The sequence below is a fragment of the Alosa alosa genome, chromosome 1, assembly GCF_017589495.1.
Source record: "Alosa alosa isolate M-15738 ecotype Scorff River chromosome 1, AALO_Geno_1.1, whole genome shotgun sequence".
Classification (NCBI taxonomy): Eukaryota; Metazoa; Chordata; class Actinopteri; order Clupeiformes; family Clupeidae; genus Alosa; species Alosa alosa.
The window spans coordinates 29,490,344-29,510,121 of NC_063189.1; the positions used below are offsets into that span (position 1 = coordinate 29,490,344).

Sequence of the window (19,778 nt, forward strand, 5' to 3'; positions counted from 1 at the left end):
TGGTGGCGCTACAACACAACGATGATTCATGTCACAGCCGTACAACTCTACCTACCTACATATCTGGTTCATGCTTAGAACAAACTGGAAAATGACGAACATCACCGTTTCATAACACTATATTTTGTGAATGTGTGGGGCAGTTGGACACATTTCATGCGTGGAAAGAAAACACGTTTTAAACGTTTAAATCAAAATAAGAAATTGTTACACGTGTAGTGGAATGAATGCATTAAATGCCAAGCCCTTATGAGCTTTGAGCAAAAAATAGACGATCTAAAATGTGTATTGCTTTATGCACGCGTTAGAACAGGTTAGAACGCAGCTCCCGCATACTGTGTCTTTGTGTGTGGTTTATGTCCCTTCCCGTGACCCGTACTGGCTGTATCTCGATTTGAGTCCCGCAGTGTATCAGAAGATGGCGGAAGCTCCCCCACGGCCCTGCCGGTTTTTCTGTCACCGATGCTCGGAAGAGATTAGTCCACGTCTCCCGGTAAGAAACAATATTTGGCAGCTCTCTCCGGAATCCTGAAATGCCTTGAGAATAGACAGGAGATAAGACGTTATGCCTTAATTCACCCATGATAAGGTGTCGGAGGCTGCTCTCGACAGTAGCTGCCAGACTGCATACAACGTAGTTAGCGAGCTGACCAGACTTCTTAACCAACCTAGGTTACGTTGGGTTACCCCAATAGTTTTGTGGTGTGCACTACCGCCTCGCTTGGAATGTAAAATTGAAACATTTCTGTGGCAGGGACATAATTTGACACCTGTACAGGACAACAGCTTTCTCTTGGCAGTGATGGTTAAACGTTGGTGTTTGCCACCACCACTAACGTTAGCTAACGTTACGTTTGGCAGGCAGTAGCTAGTGAGCTAACTTCACAAGCTGACATCCGAAAATCCCTCACTGGCAACGAGTCATACTTAGTGAGATGTAGGCTAAATGCTGGTGAACTTGATAGAGAGTGTGTGTCACGCTACACATATGTCAGTCAGCTAGTTACTTGCCCATGTTCAGTATAACGGATCATCAAGCTAACTTAACATCTGTTTGTTAGCAAGCTATGTTGTGCTCAATGTTGAATGGGTTGTGAAGATGTTGGCTGTTATGGTAGTTGGTTGCTGCAACCAAAGTTAACATGGCTACTAGCATGACTGTGACCAAGGTGTGATTTATCGTATGCAAGTTAACCTAAAGGTGGGAATAAACAATGAGCAGCAACATAAGCGATCCATGGCAAGCAGTCCATAGTCTTCAGCTTCCAGCATGCTCATGCTGTTAGCTGTGTGTAGCCTCACTTACAGCAAATAATCTATTATCTTTCCACTGGTTCATAGTTGCGTTAGCCCCTGAAGTCATGGCTCAAGCATCGTTCACGGAATAATCTATACCCGTTTCCAGTAGTGTCTGAGCCAAATTGACAAAACTGCACTGCAAGACATGGGCTGTTTTTTCTAATACGTTGTCACAGCATCACCCCAGTGACACTATTCAGTATCACAACAATGTGCGTGAGGTATGTAAACAATACTGTCAATACCACTGTCCGTTTAAAACTCCCCGTGTGGCGGTCTCTAGGCCCCGTCATTGTTTCTAAAGGCTCTAGAATGAGCTCAGACCTCACTGAACGAGCTCGCGTGGGACTCAGGTGGCACTACTATAGGAATTTTACCGAAAACACCTTGCTTTTGTTATGCATGCAGTGAGTCCTCTTATTCAGGTGCTCCGCGCCAGAAACCCACTTCTTAGCTCTTGACTTCCCAGGGTTCCTCTTCTCAGTGGCTTCCCTGTTGTCTGCTGTGTAACATCACAAGCCTAAAGCTGTAAGCGTGGCATCATAGTTTGACATGGAAAACCCACAAGCTTGGTATTTCCCAGTAGTGTAAGCCTTAATACAAACACACGCCTGTGTACTTGCTATAGAGGGTTCAGACCTCGGCATGGCATGGTGCTATACTGTGTTCTGTAATTGGATAAATCTTGAATATGTTTTAATAATACTACATTGAATTTTCTTGTTCTTTTCCATCTGAGTGATACATCATATTGTTGTTGTGAATTTACTGTAGTTTCTCTCTCGCCCTCTCTCTAGGAATACACCTGTCCACGATGTGAATCAGGTTTCATTGAGGAATTACCTGAGGAGACGAGGTAAACCCACAGGTCTCTCTGGCCTTGCTCTACATTCACAGCAGCTAAAAATGGGTGGGAGGAAGCGGGATCGGTGGAATAAGGGGCACAACAGGGTCCTCCAGGGTCCTCTCATACTTAAACAGACGCACACCAATGGATCTGGTAGTACCATAGTCCAGGTTATCGCCGCGTCAGGGCCAGAACTGGAACCAGAACCAGTTGGCTACTGTTCGGGCTTCATTGCTCTTTCCTCTACACGGTTTTCCTCGGCTGCTCTAGATGGAGAGATGCCTGTATCGTCAGACGGGGGCTGTTTAAATGCTCCGGGAGGCTGAAAGGAGAGTGTGTCCCTACAGGGGCTCTGAGGTCAGAGTGGGGGAAAGTCAAGCAGTGGATTTGGCCCTCACAGGCGCCTACCTACTGCCACCGCTGCCAGCATCCTCATCTCATTAGGGGGTTGCTTAGCAACGGGTAGCACAGGTTGTTAGAGATACAGCAGCCAAAAAGGCATTGCACTGCTTGCCTACACTGGGTTCTTTGCTTCAGAGTTGTTACTGAGGTGTTTGATCTCTGTGAAAAAAGAAGTTGTTCAGGTGGTCAGCCTCTTGGCACAGAAACACAAAAAGCTCTGACCATGCTAATTCACCTGCTAGAGCCTCAATTAGACACACACACATTGTTTTTTTTTCCATCTCTGGCTCCGCATTGTACATGTTGGGAATGCTTCAAACATCTTTAGCAAAATATCTGGATGAAACCAGCTTAGTCAGTGAAATGAGTATAACCTTTATTTAGAACTCAAAGATACTGAAGGTTCTGTCACACTGAGTTGAACCTTTCCAACTGTACCTATGATAAAAACCAAGCAGCCTGTAAATTCAAGTAAAAGGTCTTCTGATCCAACACAATATAAAATTCAACATGAAAGAGTATTGATCTTGGCATCTGTAGGTTTATTGCAGAGCACCATGTTAAGAAGTGCAGTTGTTGTGTGTAGTCTGTAGTCTATTGCATCTTGTTCTGCAAGAGGCTCTCAGACCTAAACTCCTCAGAGACCATCAGCCCCTAAAGAGAACTAATCCTCTCCCTTTGGTTCCTTTCTAGTGCTGAGAATGGTTCCTCCTCCTCCACAGCCTCTAGCAGTGAGCAGAATCGTCCCACGTTTGAGGTGAGCCCCCCCATATAGAGCTTGTGCCCTTGGGAACTTTATTGGCACAAGGCATGAGTCTTCACTGGAAGATCTCCTTGAGTTTTAGCCATCTAGAAAGTACATGATCTGTATTGTTATGCATTCCAGTGTGTAGTGATTATCAGTACCACTTGTAGTTGTTGTAGTGGTTATTATGGTATTGGTAGTAGAAGCTGTAATCTTTAATCCTTTTGAGAGTAGTATGTATGAATAGGGGCGGTGGTAGTGTAATGGTTAAGGAGCTGGGCTAGCGTGCAGTAGCCTGAAAGTTGTCGGTTCAATTCCCGGCTTCCACCGTTGTGTCCTTGAGCAAGGCACTTAACCCCAAGTTGCTCTGGGGACAATGTGATCCAATGTAATATAGCTGACATATGTAAGTCACTTTGGTCAAGAAGTGTCTGCTAAATGTAATGTAATGTAATGTAATGAAAAAGTGTATATACTTTTTTGATCCCGTGAGGGAAATTTGGTCTCTGCATTTAACCCAATCAGTGAATTAGTGAAACACAAACAGCACACAGTGAACACACAGTGAGGTGAAGCAGCCGCGGCCCACTGGTCAGGGCTCGAACCGGCAACCCTCCGGTTACAAGTCCAGAGTGCTAACCAGTGGGCCACGGCTGCCCTCAGTAATAGCAGTAATGTGTAATAGCTATTAAAGATAGATAGTGTTAGTAATTATTAATAGCAATCATAAAAGCATTGTTAATGTTAGGTTTGTATTTGTATTAATGTTGTGTCTGTTTGGCAGAATGTGGACCAGCACTTGTTTACGTTTCCACACGGCTACGGTCAGTTTGCGTTGGGCATCTTCGACGATGGCTTCAGCCTCACACCAGGTCTGCAACCGCCGGAGGACAACCGCGACGCTGAGAACCGCCGTGAAAGGGAGATGGCGTCAAGGCAACGTTACGGCGCCCGGCAACCACGCGGGCGACACGTTCCACGAAGACAGGGGTCACGGGGGCACGAGGGTGTGCCCACTCTAGAGGGGTAAGCTAAGCAACACGAGGGTGGTCCACTCTAGAGGGGTACACTCTAGAGGGGTAAGCTAAGCAACATGAGGGTGGTACACTCTAGAGGATATATGAATGATGTGAATATACACATAAAACCCATTTTCCTTGACGGTGGTCTGTTATACAGAAAAAACAGACCTCCGAATGTTGGGAAGGCCCAACATTGAATGTGCATTCTGCTGCATATTGAAGAGCGTGTAATAATCTGTGATGAAGAATGCTACACATGGCTTTATCTAACAGCTCTGAAGCTTTACACTGGCTTATCTGCTACATTCAGGTTTATGCAGTTAAGAAGCTAAAAACATAATCAGATCAGAAAAGCACAATTGATAATTCTTCTGACAGAATATTAACCAGGATATGTTTTTCTTCCTACAGAATCATACAGCAATTAGTGAATGGAATCATCGCGCCAACTGCTATGCCTAATATGGGCATGGGACCATGGTATGTGCCCTTGTACAAACCAGGACTGCTTACACATAGAGACTGTTTAATTAGTTAAAGGGACACCAGGCAAGCTTGATGCTTTTTCTCTATGAGACTCCCCCTCCCTCGGTCTGAAGCTCTTTTCCTTTTCTTTGCGTCAAGGGTTTTTGCTGCTTCTTCGCTGGCTCTGCCATTATACACACGTTTGCAACAATCGCTAGCGTTTCGTTAGCCTGCCTCTGTGCTGTATGCAGGATGTAAACTGATCCTGCTTCGGTCGGCGGATAGGATACACCAAACTTGCAAGTGGGATATACTTCTTACAGGCAGTAGGGGCGGGCGAGAGAGTCTTCATTCGCCCTGTAATGAGTCATTTAACCATATACCGACTTACGAAGATGATTAATTAACACGAAAACGTTGCCTGGTGTCCCTTTTAATAGATACATGTTAACTTGTAACATTTCAAATTTTGTGTTTGCATACAATGCTAGTTTTAAAGCAGTTGATACAGTAAGCTAAGATGGAGGTGAGGATTTAAAGAGATGAGAGCAGGCTTTCATAGGATGCTGAGGTGTTTGTGTGTTTGGTATTAAAGAGATGAGAGCAGGCTTTCATAGAATGCTGAGGTGTTTGTGTGTTTGGCAGGCTTGGAATTTCACCATTCTGGGGGCAAGGCCACTTGGCCTTCAGTTGTGCATATTTGGTGGGGGGCACAAAGGCCACATGTCAGGGCACCAAGGCCAAAGTTAACTATACAGTAGTAGCATATAAAAATGATAAAGTTGTATTTAGCCTATTCACTGCAGTAGACCTGCATCACTGTATGAAACATTACAAAAACATGAAACATGACATATTACATGGAACTGTAAATCATCTGATCATCTAATAATTACAGATATCTAGGCTGTATATAACATTTATTTTATATTTGGCCTGCTATGAAATCATGTATTGAACAATTTAAGCACAGCTCAGCTTTAAGAAACTCAAATAGCCTAGATGCATGCTTAGCATTTTGTGATCATTAAGGCTACTTTCACAAACTCAGTCAGCTGTCCTCTGGTTTACCAATATCTAGGCGATATTTGTAACATTTATTTTGTATTTGGCCCGTTATGAAATCATGTGGAACAATTTAACCACATTGTAAAACTTAAAGACCAAATTTGGAGACATCCATGCATGTCTAAATTTACTGCAAATTCAAAACTGGATTACTCTGGAACGGCTAACTGTACAGGGGACTGCTTAACACCTTTGTGTTCGGTAAGGTCTGCTGTTTATTCTGATATATGGTTTGTCATGTGTTAAAAGAAGGGTTCGTGAAGTATAAGAGATGAATGGGTAGGGAGATCATGGACACAAAACCTTCAGTAGAATGTATGATTAAATTGAATTATATTATTTACTTTTCTCGCGAACCGTTCAACACAGCAATTATCGGCTAACATCGTTTAAAAGCTGAGAAAGAGCATGTGATAATTGTGATGTCTGTGTGATGATGAGTAGGCTACTTCGCAAGTAGTTCAACTGAGAAGAATGGGTGAATTTGGACGCACTTTCTTTCTTAGCTGTCACTTTCTCCACTGTAAAAGACTAAATTCATTTGGCGCTGTGAATGCTAAGATTATTTTGACAGGCCACAGGCTAAATAAAAATCGCTATTAGTAGGACGCAAAGCAGAATATTAAAAGATGGGGGCACCAAGGCCACCGTGGCCTGTAAACCTCTGATTTTCAAAGGGGCATCACGGCCAACGCAAGGGGCCATGGCCGTTGTGGCCGCCGTGAAATTCCTACCCTGGTGTTTGGTATTAAAGAGATGAGAGCAGGCTTTCATAGGATGCTGAGGTGTTTGTGTGTTTGGTGTTAAAGAGATGAGAGCAGGTTTTGGGGGGCTGATGTGTGTGTGTGTGTGTGTGTGTGTGTGTGTGTGTGTGTGTGTGTGTGTGTGTGTGTGTGTGTGTGTGTGTGTGTGTGTGTGTGTGTGTGTGTGTGTGTGTGTGTGTGTGTGTCTGTCTATCTGTCTATCTGCAGGGGCATGCTTCATTCCAACCCAATGGACTACGCATGGGGTGCCAATGGACTAGATGCCATCATCACACAAGTGAGTCCTCAGGCTTATAGGCTAATACTTGAAGTAGTCACGTAAGTGCACATACTTGAAGCTGACCTACGGTATTTGTATGTGTGCTTCAAATAAAAATGTATCTGTTTTTAACGTTATGTAGCAGAATTACTTGGCTATGGAACCCAAATCTGGTTTCCGTTCAAGAAAGCATGCACAAACTTTATGGTAGGCTACCAGCCAATTCAGTATGCTAACTCAAAGACTTCAAGGCCATCATATAGCCTACAACGTTTTTAAACAAACAAAATACCAACATAACAGTGAAGTGGTTCATTTTTTCATAGTTTATTTTTCCAAAAGCACCCTCTTCCCATGTGTCTATATTGCATTTACGAAGGAGCTTGGAACAAAATTGGGTTTTCTTTGTTTTCATTTTCTCTAGGCATATTTATTCTCAACAATATCGGGCTCAGCAGTGAGGCCATGAGAAGGCTATCAATGAACAGAAAACTGAAAACCGTGGTGGCTAACAATTTATTAAATACTCCTGTTATTGTCGTCAACGACGCCGTTGTAGGCTACTGCCTTTTCAGCGCCTTCTGCTTATGATGATTTGGTCTTTTGAATTCCTTTGGCCTTGCGATGCGGTTGTAGGCTACATCAACGTGTCTCTTGCCGTTCCCTTCACGTGTTCTATCACAATGCTGTCTGCCCTCATGGACAGTAGCTTCGGGATGTCTGCATTTTTTCAGGTCGGAGATTTTCTGGACAGCACTATGCCACTCCAATCATGACACTGGCATTTATGGCCTTAAGTCAGATTTAAGTGCCCCCACCACATAGACGCACAAAAGAAACGTCATCAACACGCCCTGTCACTAGGTGTGCATTTTAACCGCATGTTCTACGCTTCGTTCAGACACAGCACATTTACATAACGTCCAGAGGAAATACTAGGAGGGGAGTAGAACAACATCCGGCTAAGTTCGAACTTTCATATGACCGTTTATGTTGTTCAGATATACGGCCCAATCGTTTAACATCCGCAGAACCTCCGGCCTTACACGTATGTCTGAAAGCCCTATATAAGTGTGTGTTTTCTGCTTGGTGACACAGTTTCATACTCACAGTGGTTTCTGTGTGTGTGTGTGTGTGAGAACACGGGGCCTCCGCCAGCTGACAGGGAGAAGATCAAGAGCCTCCCCACAATCCAGATCACACAGGAACACGTGGGTGAGTACACACACATATGCACGCACGCACACATTCACACACACACGCATGCACATACACACACAAACACATCTCTCACACTCTCTCACACTTTCTCACACACGCACAGATCAGCTCAAGTCTCAGTCTCACTCTGTAATTCAGATAGCTTAATTGGCGCAGGACAGTTCTTGTACCATGTTACTAAAGTATAGTGTCATTAGCATAGCATAGAATAAATCAAAAGAACACAGACAAGCTCTCTCTCCCCCTGCCGTGTGCCAGGTGCTGGACTGGAGTGTCCGGTATGTAAAGAGGACTACGGCCAAGGAGAGAACGTCAGGCAGCTCCCCTGCAATCACCTCTTCCACAACGACTGCATAGTACCCTGGCTTGAACAGGTAAGGATACGGCCGCAGGTGTGTGTATGTGATGTAAAGTTTGTGTCGCCTGAATGTAAATTTAAATACAGATCAAGTCAATTTATTTATATAGCACTTATATTTTAAAGTATATTTTTTGGGCTTTTTGCCTTTATTCGGATAGGACAGTGAAGATAGACAGGAAGGAGTTGGAGAGAGATGGGGTGGGATTGGGACATGACCGCAGGCCGGACTCGAACCTGGGTCCCCGTGGGCACTTGGACCCGTACATGGTATGGGCGCTGTAGCCTGTTGCGCCACAGCGCCCCCAACAATTATATTTTACGGAACAGGGTTAACCAAAAGTGCTTTACAAATGATTACATATTAATAATAATAACAGGCAGAAAGTGCAGCCTTAAGCTATGTTCAGACTAGCCGTTTTCTTTTCTGCGGCTGCTGGCGTCCGTTTTACATTATAATCCTATGGAGTAGACCGTGTTTAAGTCCTCGGCTTCATTTAAAACGCCACCGCAGGCATATCAGAGCTGTTTTTAAAGTTGAGAAATGTTCAACTTCTAGCGGTAAAACGCCCCTACGTCACGCTGTTTTTTGACAGCTGAACAATCACAAACGGATAATCGAAAAAGACGCTAGGCTTCTTTTTGACAGCTGAACAATCACAAACGCAAACACAGCAAATTGTGTTTCCAGCTCTTTTTACAGTTTCGGTAAGACGTATTGCAATATATCGCAATATGTATTTTATCGCAATATATCGTGATGTATTGTATCGTGACCCTATTGTATCGTGACCTCATGTATCGTGATTGCATATCGTATCGTGAGGTCCTTGCCAATACACAGCCCTAATAATGATGGAGTAGAGGAGAGGAGAGGAGAGGAGAGGAATGGAAGAAAAGAAAAGAAGACAAGAAAAGACTGGAATGGCGGGGTGAGCCTGCTGATGTAAAGAGAGGAAAGGTGCACCCCCCCTCTCTCTCTCAAATTCAAAATCAAATTTGCAGACACACAAACAAAAACAACAGCAACTAAGAAAAGTAAACTTACTGCTAAACTTCAACAATAAGACTTAAATTTTTTCTAATCTACAGAAATAAAAGAAAACTTATGACCGTAAACTTATATTTCTAAAACAAAAACTAAAAGAAAGTTAACCATAGGAAAAAAGGAAACCTCTTACCTTATACTTGAAATATTGATTTTATCGAAATGCATATACACTAGTACATAAAACACTAACATAAGATTTTGAAATGTTAACATGTCACTCTGGTTTTGTGGCAGGTCATTATGTAATCTGCTGCAATTTAAGCTCTCTCTCTCTCTCTGTCTCTCTCAGGTGTGGCAGGGCCTGCTGTTAGTGCTACACAGGGCATGAATGAGCTGCTGTGTGTGGAGTTATGGAAATGAGAAGTGTAAATTATGTGTTTTTTCATCTGAATTACTCTGATCTTTATCTGTCTGCCCCTGTTTCTCTCCCCCCCCTTTTCTCTCTCTCTCTCTCTCTCTCTTTCCATCCCTCTCTCAGCATGACACGTGTCCAGTATGCAGGAAGAGCCTGAGCGGTCAGAACACAGCCACGGATCCTCCTGGGTTATCTGGAATGAACTTCACCCCTTCGTCGTCCTCCTCCTCCTCTTCCAGCTCCCCCAGCAATGAGAATGCCACAAACAACTCCTAAAACAGGACAGACACACACACACACACACACACACACACACACACACACACACACACACACACACACACACACACACACACACACACACAACACATACATAGCAAGGCATTAATGCAAACACACACACATGCATCAAGGTGTCCAGAGCACCAGCCCTGGTTAGCCCAGGCTCTCGAGGCCAATTCCCCCCTACCCCTCCTTCAGCCCTCAGGAGCAACATGCAGGAAAACAAACTCTCAACTCCACAGAGGGAGGGACTCTTCATTTTACTCCCTTAACCCCCCTCTTATTTTCCTTCCCTTTCCCACCCCCCCCCCACCCTTCCTTATTCCCTCTTTTACTCCTAAGCTCCCCTAGGGCCGCTATCTTTTCTTTCTCAAACCACAGTGAATGTGAAGTTGAATGCAGTTACTGCACCTCAACCCAACTCAACTGTAGGAACTGTAGGAGGCACTGTGGCCCAGGAGCAATGCCAAGGGAACCACACAACACGACACAACACAATATGGACTGCGCTCTGAGAAGCACTGGGGCTCAAATCATTATCGGAGACAAACTTAAGTGTTTTTAGGGGGTTCTGTTTGTGGGGGTGTGAGAGGAGATGTGAACATACATAGAATCATATTTATTTAAGAAACGAAAAACAAAATAAATAAACAGGTTTTCTGAAGAGCTGTTGGACTCAAGAATATATCTCTAAAGTGGAGCTCGCACACCGAGCAGATTGAGTTTTTTTGTTTGTTTGTTTGTTTTGTTTTGTATTATCTCTTCAGTATTTATTTGCACATGACTGACAGCGCCAAGAAGAACAAGGTGTTAATGGAAAAAAGAAAAATGAAACTGCTAAAGAGAAGTGCATCTCACAGATCACCTTGTCATACAGTATAAACCTCGTCATTCTCTGATTGGATGAGGCTGTATGAATTCAAGCCATTTCCTCTCTGATTGGATGAGGCTGCCTGGACTCCAGCCATTTCCTCTCTGATTGGATGAGGCTGCCTGGACTTCAGCCATTTCCTCTCTCTGATTGGATGAGGTTGCCTGGACTCCAGCCATTTCCTGTGTGATTGGGCAAGGCCGTATTCCTGTGTCACGCTGCCAGGCGGATCTGATCCAGTTAAGCACCGGTTCCGATCCAGCTGTGACCACGCTCTCTGGGTTCGCCAATTTCACAGAATCAGCCAATCACCAGAGTGGATTGAGCTCCTTGCCATAGTCTTAACCCTGCCCCTTCTTCCGACTGGATGTTTGGCTCTACACCAGCCAATCACCACCCTTGATCTTCAGCCGCCCTCTCCAAGCGGTGTAGTTTCCAACTCAGTCACTGGTAAGTGGTAAACCTTTTTCTTAGAAGAACCCTATGGCTTCATTATGCTAGCAATAAATAAACCCATAGGACTCCTCTGTTAGGAAGGTTTACTAGTCCTGCCGAGTTAACTTATCGGGGTTAGTCAGTCACTAAACCATGTACTTGGCTTGATCTCCAGTTTGTTCCAGGGTGGAACGCTACTGGGCTTAATCCCTCATTCGCTCATGCACATTCAGTGATTTTATGTTCTCTCATCTCCTTTTTTTAACTTATTCAAAGTTAGTGATTGTTTTATAAACCATAATAAAGTCAATTAAGAATGTACGGGAGATTCTGAGAGTCTGTGTGTGTACGTTTACTCTACTATGCAAGAAGATAACTGAAGTTTTTGTAATGAACTAACTAATAACTGAAAGTAGAATTGTGTAAGTTCCCCTCATGAACATGGAAAAAACAGGTATGGACATGTTGGTGATCCAAAGTGCAGTGGTGTGCTGTGTGTCTGACAGTTAGGTATCCATGCAGTCATTTCTCTCTGATGTAGTGCTGAAGGAGCTGATGTGTTATCCTCCTGCATATGCAAGAATTCAGGTAGAAAGGGTTCCCACAGTCAAGGAAAACCTGGAAAAGTCATGCAATTGTAAAGTACCATTTTCCAGGCCTGGAGAAATCATCAAATTCGGTAAGTCCATTGAAAATGTTGGAAAAGTCATGAAATTAGACTTTTACATACTAGGGGCATAGGCAGGACATGCCACCAAATTTGACTGTTTCCAATAGTTAAACAGTGTGGTAACTACTGTATAGTTGGAATAATGTGTCTCGGCCCGAGTCAGAAACGTTCCCATTGACAGCACACTCAGTTAGGAGCCATTTGCTGAATTTCACAAAATGTGGATTGGATGAGAATTGCGGACTGGACCTCTAGTGGCCTCTGAGGGTGTGTAGTTATTTTTTCTGGGGGTACAGGGATGGGCAGTATTTATGAAATGTGTTCAATATGTACTGTATTTCAAATACAAAGTAGTATTTTGTCATTTGTATTTTATTGGGTTGAAGAAAATTTTACTTTCTACTTTATAGGTGTGTATTTATGTAGTTTAAAAATACTGGCAAATATTTTTGGTAAAACCAATACATTTAGTGCAAAACAATGAACATAGCCTCGGACTGGTGCTGACAGTAATTTGCCCAGACTTGTGATCAGAATTTTGAATTTTAAGAAGATGATCCAGTGCAAGATGAATAACATGTAGGTTGTTCACACACACACAACACTCCCTCTCTCACACCAACCCACACTCACTCAACCACATAGTTACTTGTTCACCCACACTTATAAGTTTGCCTCCCTGTTTTTGGTAGAACTTTTGAACAGCTTTGACTGTGGTGTGCGTCCTCCAAAGCTGATGGTACACAAGGCACCTTTCTGAGCAATGTTGCTGGGCAATGTTACTGAGTATTATTGTTCTGGCATGTTCCCTTTGATATTGGGCAAATTGTTTTTCTTGAGAACTTTAATCATCAATAGGCTAATTAACATGATTATCCAATCGGAACACATGGAACTGGTTATGTGGTTGCCCTGCTCAAAAAGTTGCCCCATGTATCACCTAAAGCAATATCAAGCATTCCGGGCATGCACTGACAATGTCAGGTAATTTATTCTCCATATTATATGCCAGTGTGCCATGAGTTTGAAGTGAATTTCAAGGTAGTAGAACTGCTTTGAGTTGCTTTAAGCTTGTGACTTTGAGTACATCTCTGATACAGTATTTAGGCTACAAGATGTAACAGGCGGGTCAGCATAGTTGATCTGTTAGATTTATGGCATGTCGTAGGCAGAGAAAAGTTGCTCTCAAACATTGCCCACTTAATCTGTACTGAGGAAGGACTAGATTAAACAAACAGATATGGAAGGTTTGTAGGAAGTAATTTCATGTTCCCTTTAAAGATTTTGAAAATATAAAAATACAGTATTTTACTTTGATACATGGTGTGGCTACTGTATTTTGTTACTGTAACTTGTAATTTATTTTGAGACACTTCAAATGAGGGTATTTTATATTTTGAGGTATTTTTGATCCATTCCTGTGTGGGTGTTGCCCCCACACCATGACACCTATCATGATAGCTTTACATAAAACCATGACACCAGCCAAACACCGGTCACATGATGGCTTTACATAAGAGCCAGTTTATACTGTATGGAAGTGATGCTTTGTGTTGGTGAGTGATACTGCCACATGTGTGTGTGGCTTACAGGGCAGGCTGCTGTGGCTAGACCGAGGGCAGAAGTCCTGTTGAGACTCATTACAGTCAAACCCACAGCTGCTTCTTACCCATCCTCTGACACATAGAGATGTTGGACAGGTTGAAGGAGATTTTCCCCCTACTAAGGGACCTGAAATAGGGGTGTCAGTAGAGTGGGCTGGGCTAGTAACCTGCACAGTTCTGGGTTCAGTACCCTTGAGCAAGGCACTCAATCCTGAATTGCTCTGGGGAGACTGGCCCTTAAATAATTGACCTAAATGTAAGTTGCTTTGGATAAAAGCATCAGCCAAATAAATAAGTAAGAAATCATCTTGGACACCGGTGCTTGCTTTTGTCATCTTGTGTGCCATCTTTTTTAAGGTTGTTGTGTTTCATTACTGTAGCCTGGAATCACTGACTCTTCAGATGAATGTGCTATTTTAGGGAGTCACCTCCTCCTTCACCTCCTCCTCTTTGATTTCCCCTATGCTACAGCCAGGTGTGTGGCTAGCGCTCCTCCTCTTTGATTTTTCCCCTATGCTACAGCCAGGTGTGTGGCTAGTGAGTGAGTGGGTCAGTGGCAGACCTGGGGCATGAGAGACGCTCTCTGATGGGCTGAGGAGGAGAGAGAGAGGAGAAAGGAGAGCCTGGAGGAGGAAAGAGAGCGAAGTATAGGGGGGGAGGAACAGAGAGAGGATGATGAAGAGAGGAGGAGAGGATGGTCCACGGGCTGGCTCTTAGCCAATCATGAGATAGACAGCAAGCTCCGGCTGGAACTCGGAACCTTTAATGCAAATGAGGCAGAGAGCATCATCATCATCATCAAACTCCTGTGTGTCATACCAGGAAGAGACAGCAGCCGGCAAGCAGCAGCCGCTACTGCAGAGAGAGAGAGAGAGTTAGAGGGAGAGAGATAGAGGGACTGGATCTGGGGCTGTGCTGTCAAGGTTTTTTTGCGACTCTGCTCCATCCTGCTCAGCTGAAGGTACACAAGACAGAGAGGGACAGAGACCGAGAGGAGAGGAGGAGGAATGCCCTCTCCTCTCATCCTCCTCCCCGGCGAGAGAGAGAGCGCGAGACGTTAGCGGATCATCTCAGAGGCTTCTGCAACCTTCCGCTGTCATTGGCACAGGCTGCCTACTTCTGCAGGTAGGCTACCGGCCCCCGGCCCCTTCAGTTCTGGAGCCGACCCCACACCAGCCAACCCCACACACACACACACACACACAGGTGCTTCATGGAGGAGGGGGTGGGGGGTGCTGGAAGTGCTACCTCGACTTTTGATCACTCTCATCTTCTCATTATGCTCATACCCTCATTCAATAACTCATTCTGTCATGGACAGCAAGTTAGTGTTATGATAAGTGAGCTACGTAAAAATGTGTGATTCATAAGAAAGAAAAAAATAAAATAAAATAGTTGTTTCATGTTTCCACTGCACAGGTTAGATGACTTTGACCTCTTCCATGGCGAACACCTTGATAAACTGAACAAAGTTATTTATTCAGGCTATCATGGCCGCTGTGAATCACATCCGAAGGGTATTTTTCATCCCATCTTTATAGACAGTAGGCTACCAGTAACTTATTCACTCCTCTGCCTTGTTGCTGAGGAATGTCCCATTATGTCGGTGCTGCTAGCCATTGGCAGTGAGTTAGCACAGCACAACAGAGGACTTAAATGGCCTTTGTCATCAGTCTTATTTTAATCAGTCTCTTTTAGTACACAGGTTATCCATGGCAACAAACAAATACACCATTCACCCTTACATGACATCCTGCACAGCTGTGTTCATGACTTAGGAGTCTGAGGAGTAAGGAGTAAGAAGTAAGTAGTAGTCTGAGCAGGATCAAGTGAATATAACTAACATTATATACAGACATATATTCCTGTGACGATACTGTGTCATCCCAAACTGATGCTATTCAACAGGTCTTAGGTGTTGCTTGACCTCACAGTTTGTCGAAGACTCTTGCTCTGTATGGGGCTGGCGTTTAAACGCTAGATGGCGCTGCTTCAGCGTGTGATGTGACTGACATCACTGAGGAGAAATTGTCATTGAAAACACCCTCTATGAAAATGACATCATTGTACCTGCTACAATAACTGCGTATCAGTGCGACTGTGTTCCCCTGTGCTAATACGAGTCTTTTGACACAAGCTACCACGTTAGAAAATGCATAAGCCCAATTCCTTTAGAGGGGCGCTTCATGCAATAATGGCACCGGTCCTGCATGCTCGCACAGATTAGGCTACCTTACCAGAGGTCATCCGGTGCAGAGGTGTTTTCATAATGTAGGTTAATTGAGATTGCGCTTAACGGCGTTCAAAGTGCAGGCAGTAATTTCAGCAATTGTTGTGCATTGTAGGAAGAGAAAGCTGGAGATCGTAGTTTGCAAAGAAGTCACGTATCTCTCTGTTTCTCTCTCTCTCTCTCTGTGGCTCTCTACCTCTCTTTCTCTCCCTCCCTCCCTCTCACTCCTTCTCTGGTTTTCCTCCCTTCTCCCTGATTGGTTTCCTGCAAAGATAATTGGAGGCAAAATTTGATATGCCCAATATCATGGACAGCAATGACATTTCGCCGGTGTCCGATGTTCCCATGAGAAAGAAAGGGGCCAGTGGTGGTGGATTCTCCCGGCTCGGAGCACCGGGCGTCTCTGGCAACAACTGCACAAGTAGCAGCAGTAGTAGCAAGAGTTGCGTGGAGTCCAAGGCGGAAGACAAAGGGGGTCAAGCCGCCCAGAGATTTAAGTTTGGCGCAGCAAATCACGCCAGCATGGATGAGGCGGACGATGGAGAAGAAGAGTCGAAGTTTCAGCACCCGCGACTGCGCCGAGCCGGTGGCAGCAGCAGCGGCGGTGGTGGAGGAGGTGGAGGAGGCAGCATCCGGATGAAAAACTTTACGCCAGGAGGGGGAGCCGCGTCTACGGCGCGTAAGAGGTCCAGCATCAACGAGCTGCCTTCTGCGCAAGGGGAGCAAGCAGCCACTTCCTCCGACGCCGCCGTAGCAACCAAACCGTCTGCAGCTCCGACGACGTGCCAGGCGGGACATGCTGCCCCGCGAAACGAGCCCGTCAGAAGCGGGGACGGGCGAGCGAACACTACCGTAGTAGCGGTCACGGTAGAGGCGACGCATGCTCCAGGTGATGGAAGCACCAGCACGGGTCTAGCCTCCAGCATGAAATGCAACAAAAACGGGGAATGCCGGAGGGACTCCGGGACTGGGAGCCTCCGTTCAATCATGTCCAAGCCGGACAAGCAGGGCCGGGCGGAGGACGGCAGCAAGCCCGGCGTCTGTAACTCCAGCACTGCCAGCATGGACGGGATGACCACACCTGTCGGGTCTTTGACGCTGGGCCACGGGGGCGACACGGCCGGAGGCAACACCCCGGTCTCCGGTGGGGTGCCTGAGAAAAAGGACTCGAAAGTCTCCTTCTCTAACGCGCCCAGCCGGAAAGCCTCGTCATCGGTGCACGGCGCAACGCACCCCGGGGCCCAACAGCCGCGGAATTCCGTTACCTTCCAAAAGACAGAGGATGGACCGGCGATCGTGGCGGCGGCCGCGGAGGACACCGACGCTGGGGGCAGCCAGGCGAGTTTCATGCAGCGCCAGTTCAGTAGTATGCTACAGCCAGGAGTTAACAAATTCTCCTTGCGCATGTATGGAAGCCAAAAGGCGGTGGAGAGGGAACAGGAGCGAGTCAAGTCGGCGGGGAACTGGATTATTCACCCGTACAGTGACTTCAGGTAAGCCTCGAATGCACTACACTCCTGTCATAGCCTACTCATCACCTAGAGCCAGAGGAAGTTATGTTTGGGTCTGAGCATGTTCGAGCTCATCAACAAGTTTGGTGTGTTGCGCTGTTGTGTGAGTGAGATGGCGTTGAGTTTTAGGCTAGGGTACCCAGACTTGACCTAGGCTACCGAGAAGTAGGGGCTGGGTAGTGCTAACTCCTCCTTTCCCATCCCCACGGCCATGCAGCCCCAGTTAAGAAGTTGCACTCGCTCATTTCTGTTGCTCACTAATAAGACAACAAAGAGGCAGAAAGAGAAAAGCAGGCAGCTGCATAGACAACGACAGCTCAGGAAAACATGGGAGAAAGGGTGCCTGTCAAAGAGCTCATAGGTCGAGACGCCTCAGCAGCAGTATGTAAGGTGCTTCAGTTCAGACTCAGTAGTACTCAGCACGCGGACATTTATGTCGGTGTTAATGCAGATGACAGCATACGTTAAGCTGTTCATCCGAAGGTCGACTGCCCTCAGTTGCATGTAATGTCTAAAATGTTATCCCCCCACCTCCTTGCTTCTCTCGGAGTCAGGCTACTTTGCATGGTCGACAGCCGCTTATAGCCATTCCTTAAGACTGATGCTGAAGTGTATTCATTTATGGTCGATGTATCTTCCTCTCTCTCAAAAAAGCTAATCTGTCAAGAATACAATCTCATACCCCTCAAAATCGTCCAATCAATACAGTGTCACAGAGTAACACGTGCGATCGACATTATTATGTGAAGAGCCTCGCTGCGCATCCCGTGTCGAATGGTGGAGGATGTGCTTGCTTCTGTCGGCTAAAGTCACCTTGAGCCAAGTGTGTTAAGGCTACCAGCTAAATGGTTATTTCCACGAGGGGCTCCAGTCGCTCGATCCTGAGAGCTTTAAATCGGGCAATTCAATAGACTGTGTTCGATTTGTCTTTAATCGTTTTAGCCTCCTGAATATAAAAAATAGATGTACATGTCGCCGTCAGACAATAAGATACGGTAGACAATTATAACTGCGACGGGGCGCGTGTGTACAGTTTACAAGTTGTGTGAGGCTGTGCTGAATCTCAGCGCGGCGGGAGCTTTCGTAGACGTTTAGAGAGCATTACCAGCAGTTCGTCAGGTGTGGCTGGTCGGCAGGCTACCTGATTTCAGCACCACAGACGCGGACAGCGCCAACGACCTCAACGCAAACTGCCCAGATTTATGGACCGCGTAGCCTACACTCTTTTCCTACTATTTTTATCACAATACCAGCTCACCATAGGCTATTGTCTGTACATGACTGAGTTAAACAGTTTGACCACAGTCAGATGTCCCCTTCATATTGTTCTAATCTGTTCTATATGTGTGTGTGTGTGTGTGTGTGACAGAGAGAGAGAGAGTTCCATGGGCAACTAGTGTTGGTCGCTCGTAATGTTTTGCCATGCGTTCATAATTGCATGTTCGATGAGCAGTCAGACGTTTTGTTTTATTGTCAACAAACCGGACAGGATGTTTTTTGCCATTTGAAGGAGCTTATTATATAGAATGCGTCAGAGTGTTGTTAGCCCACTCGCGGGCGGACACCACACAGTAGTTAGCCGAGGGCCACGCTCGTTAACCGCATAGTCAGCAGCATCATCATACGACGTAGCACCCTACGTAAAGCCCAGCAGTGTCCTTTGTCCACGTGTGTGTGTGTTTTAACCAAGCCACATTAATACGCTTAAACAGTACACCATGTGAAAGACGACGTTGCATCTAATTGTTTGCGTGTTTGGCTGCATCTGCCACGCGCTTCGGGAGTTCGTTGCATCAGTCAGCGATAGGCTATGACTCAGCAGCAGTGCACCTCGCGCCGGAGACGTGACCTTGAGTTTCTACCTGCGGTATTCGGCGCGCGGGCGCCCATTCTTTTCTCCGGATAGGGCACTTTATCTCCATATATAACTGCAGAGTTCGTCCAGAGAGATGTACGAGTTGAGGCGAGGGGGTATTGTCACTGACACAGGCTTGTTTTGCACATTTCCTTCTAGGGAGGGTCATATAAGGTTTCCGGCTTGTTTTCAAATAAGGAAGACGACGAGGAATGTTTTGTGCTATGCGCAATCAGACCCTCTTTTCAACAGTAAAGCAAGCCTTTTTAGAGAGTGAATGGACACGGTCAATCACTATATCACGTCTTTCAAGATTTAGCTGACTTCACTTACAGTACAACCATTTTCTTGTTCTGGATATTTTCTTCATAAATGTATAAATTGATAAATAAACAAATACATATATGTCAGGCACTCAAGCAGGGTTGTGCAAGCCATAAATGTGCCGGAAAATAAATACGATA

At 45.4% G+C, this 19,778-nt stretch overlaps 2 protein-coding genes across 2 annotated transcripts in view; both read left to right on the forward strand.

Moving 5' to 3' along the window:
- The first annotated feature begins 62 nt into the window (after positions 1–62).
- Positions 63–10,222, forward strand: rnf126 (ring finger protein 126). The gene is made up of 9 exons (XM_048247150.1): positions 63–493; positions 2,097–2,155; positions 3,242–3,305; positions 4,078–4,319; positions 4,727–4,795; positions 6,820–6,922; positions 8,011–8,086; positions 8,351–8,466; positions 9,980–10,222. The coding sequence occupies exons 1-9, from the start codon at positions 296–298 to the stop codon at positions 10,130–10,132; spliced, it is 1,080 nt and encodes a 359-aa protein (XP_048103107.1). The 5' UTR covers positions 63–295; the 3' UTR covers positions 10,133–10,222.
- A 4,596-nt stretch (positions 10,223–14,818) lies between these two features.
- Positions 14,819–19,778, forward strand: part of LOC125293626 (potassium/sodium hyperpolarization-activated cyclic nucleotide-gated channel 2-like) — a 73,359-nt gene continuing 68,399 nt past the window's right edge. Inside the window, exons 1-2 of the mRNA XM_048241648.1 lie at positions 14,819–14,843; positions 16,221–17,441. Coding sequence (XP_048097605.1) covers positions 16,243–17,441 — 1,199 coding nt within the window. The 5' untranslated portion in view covers positions 14,819–14,843; positions 16,221–16,242. The remainder of the gene's footprint in view (positions 14,844–16,220; positions 17,442–19,778) is intronic.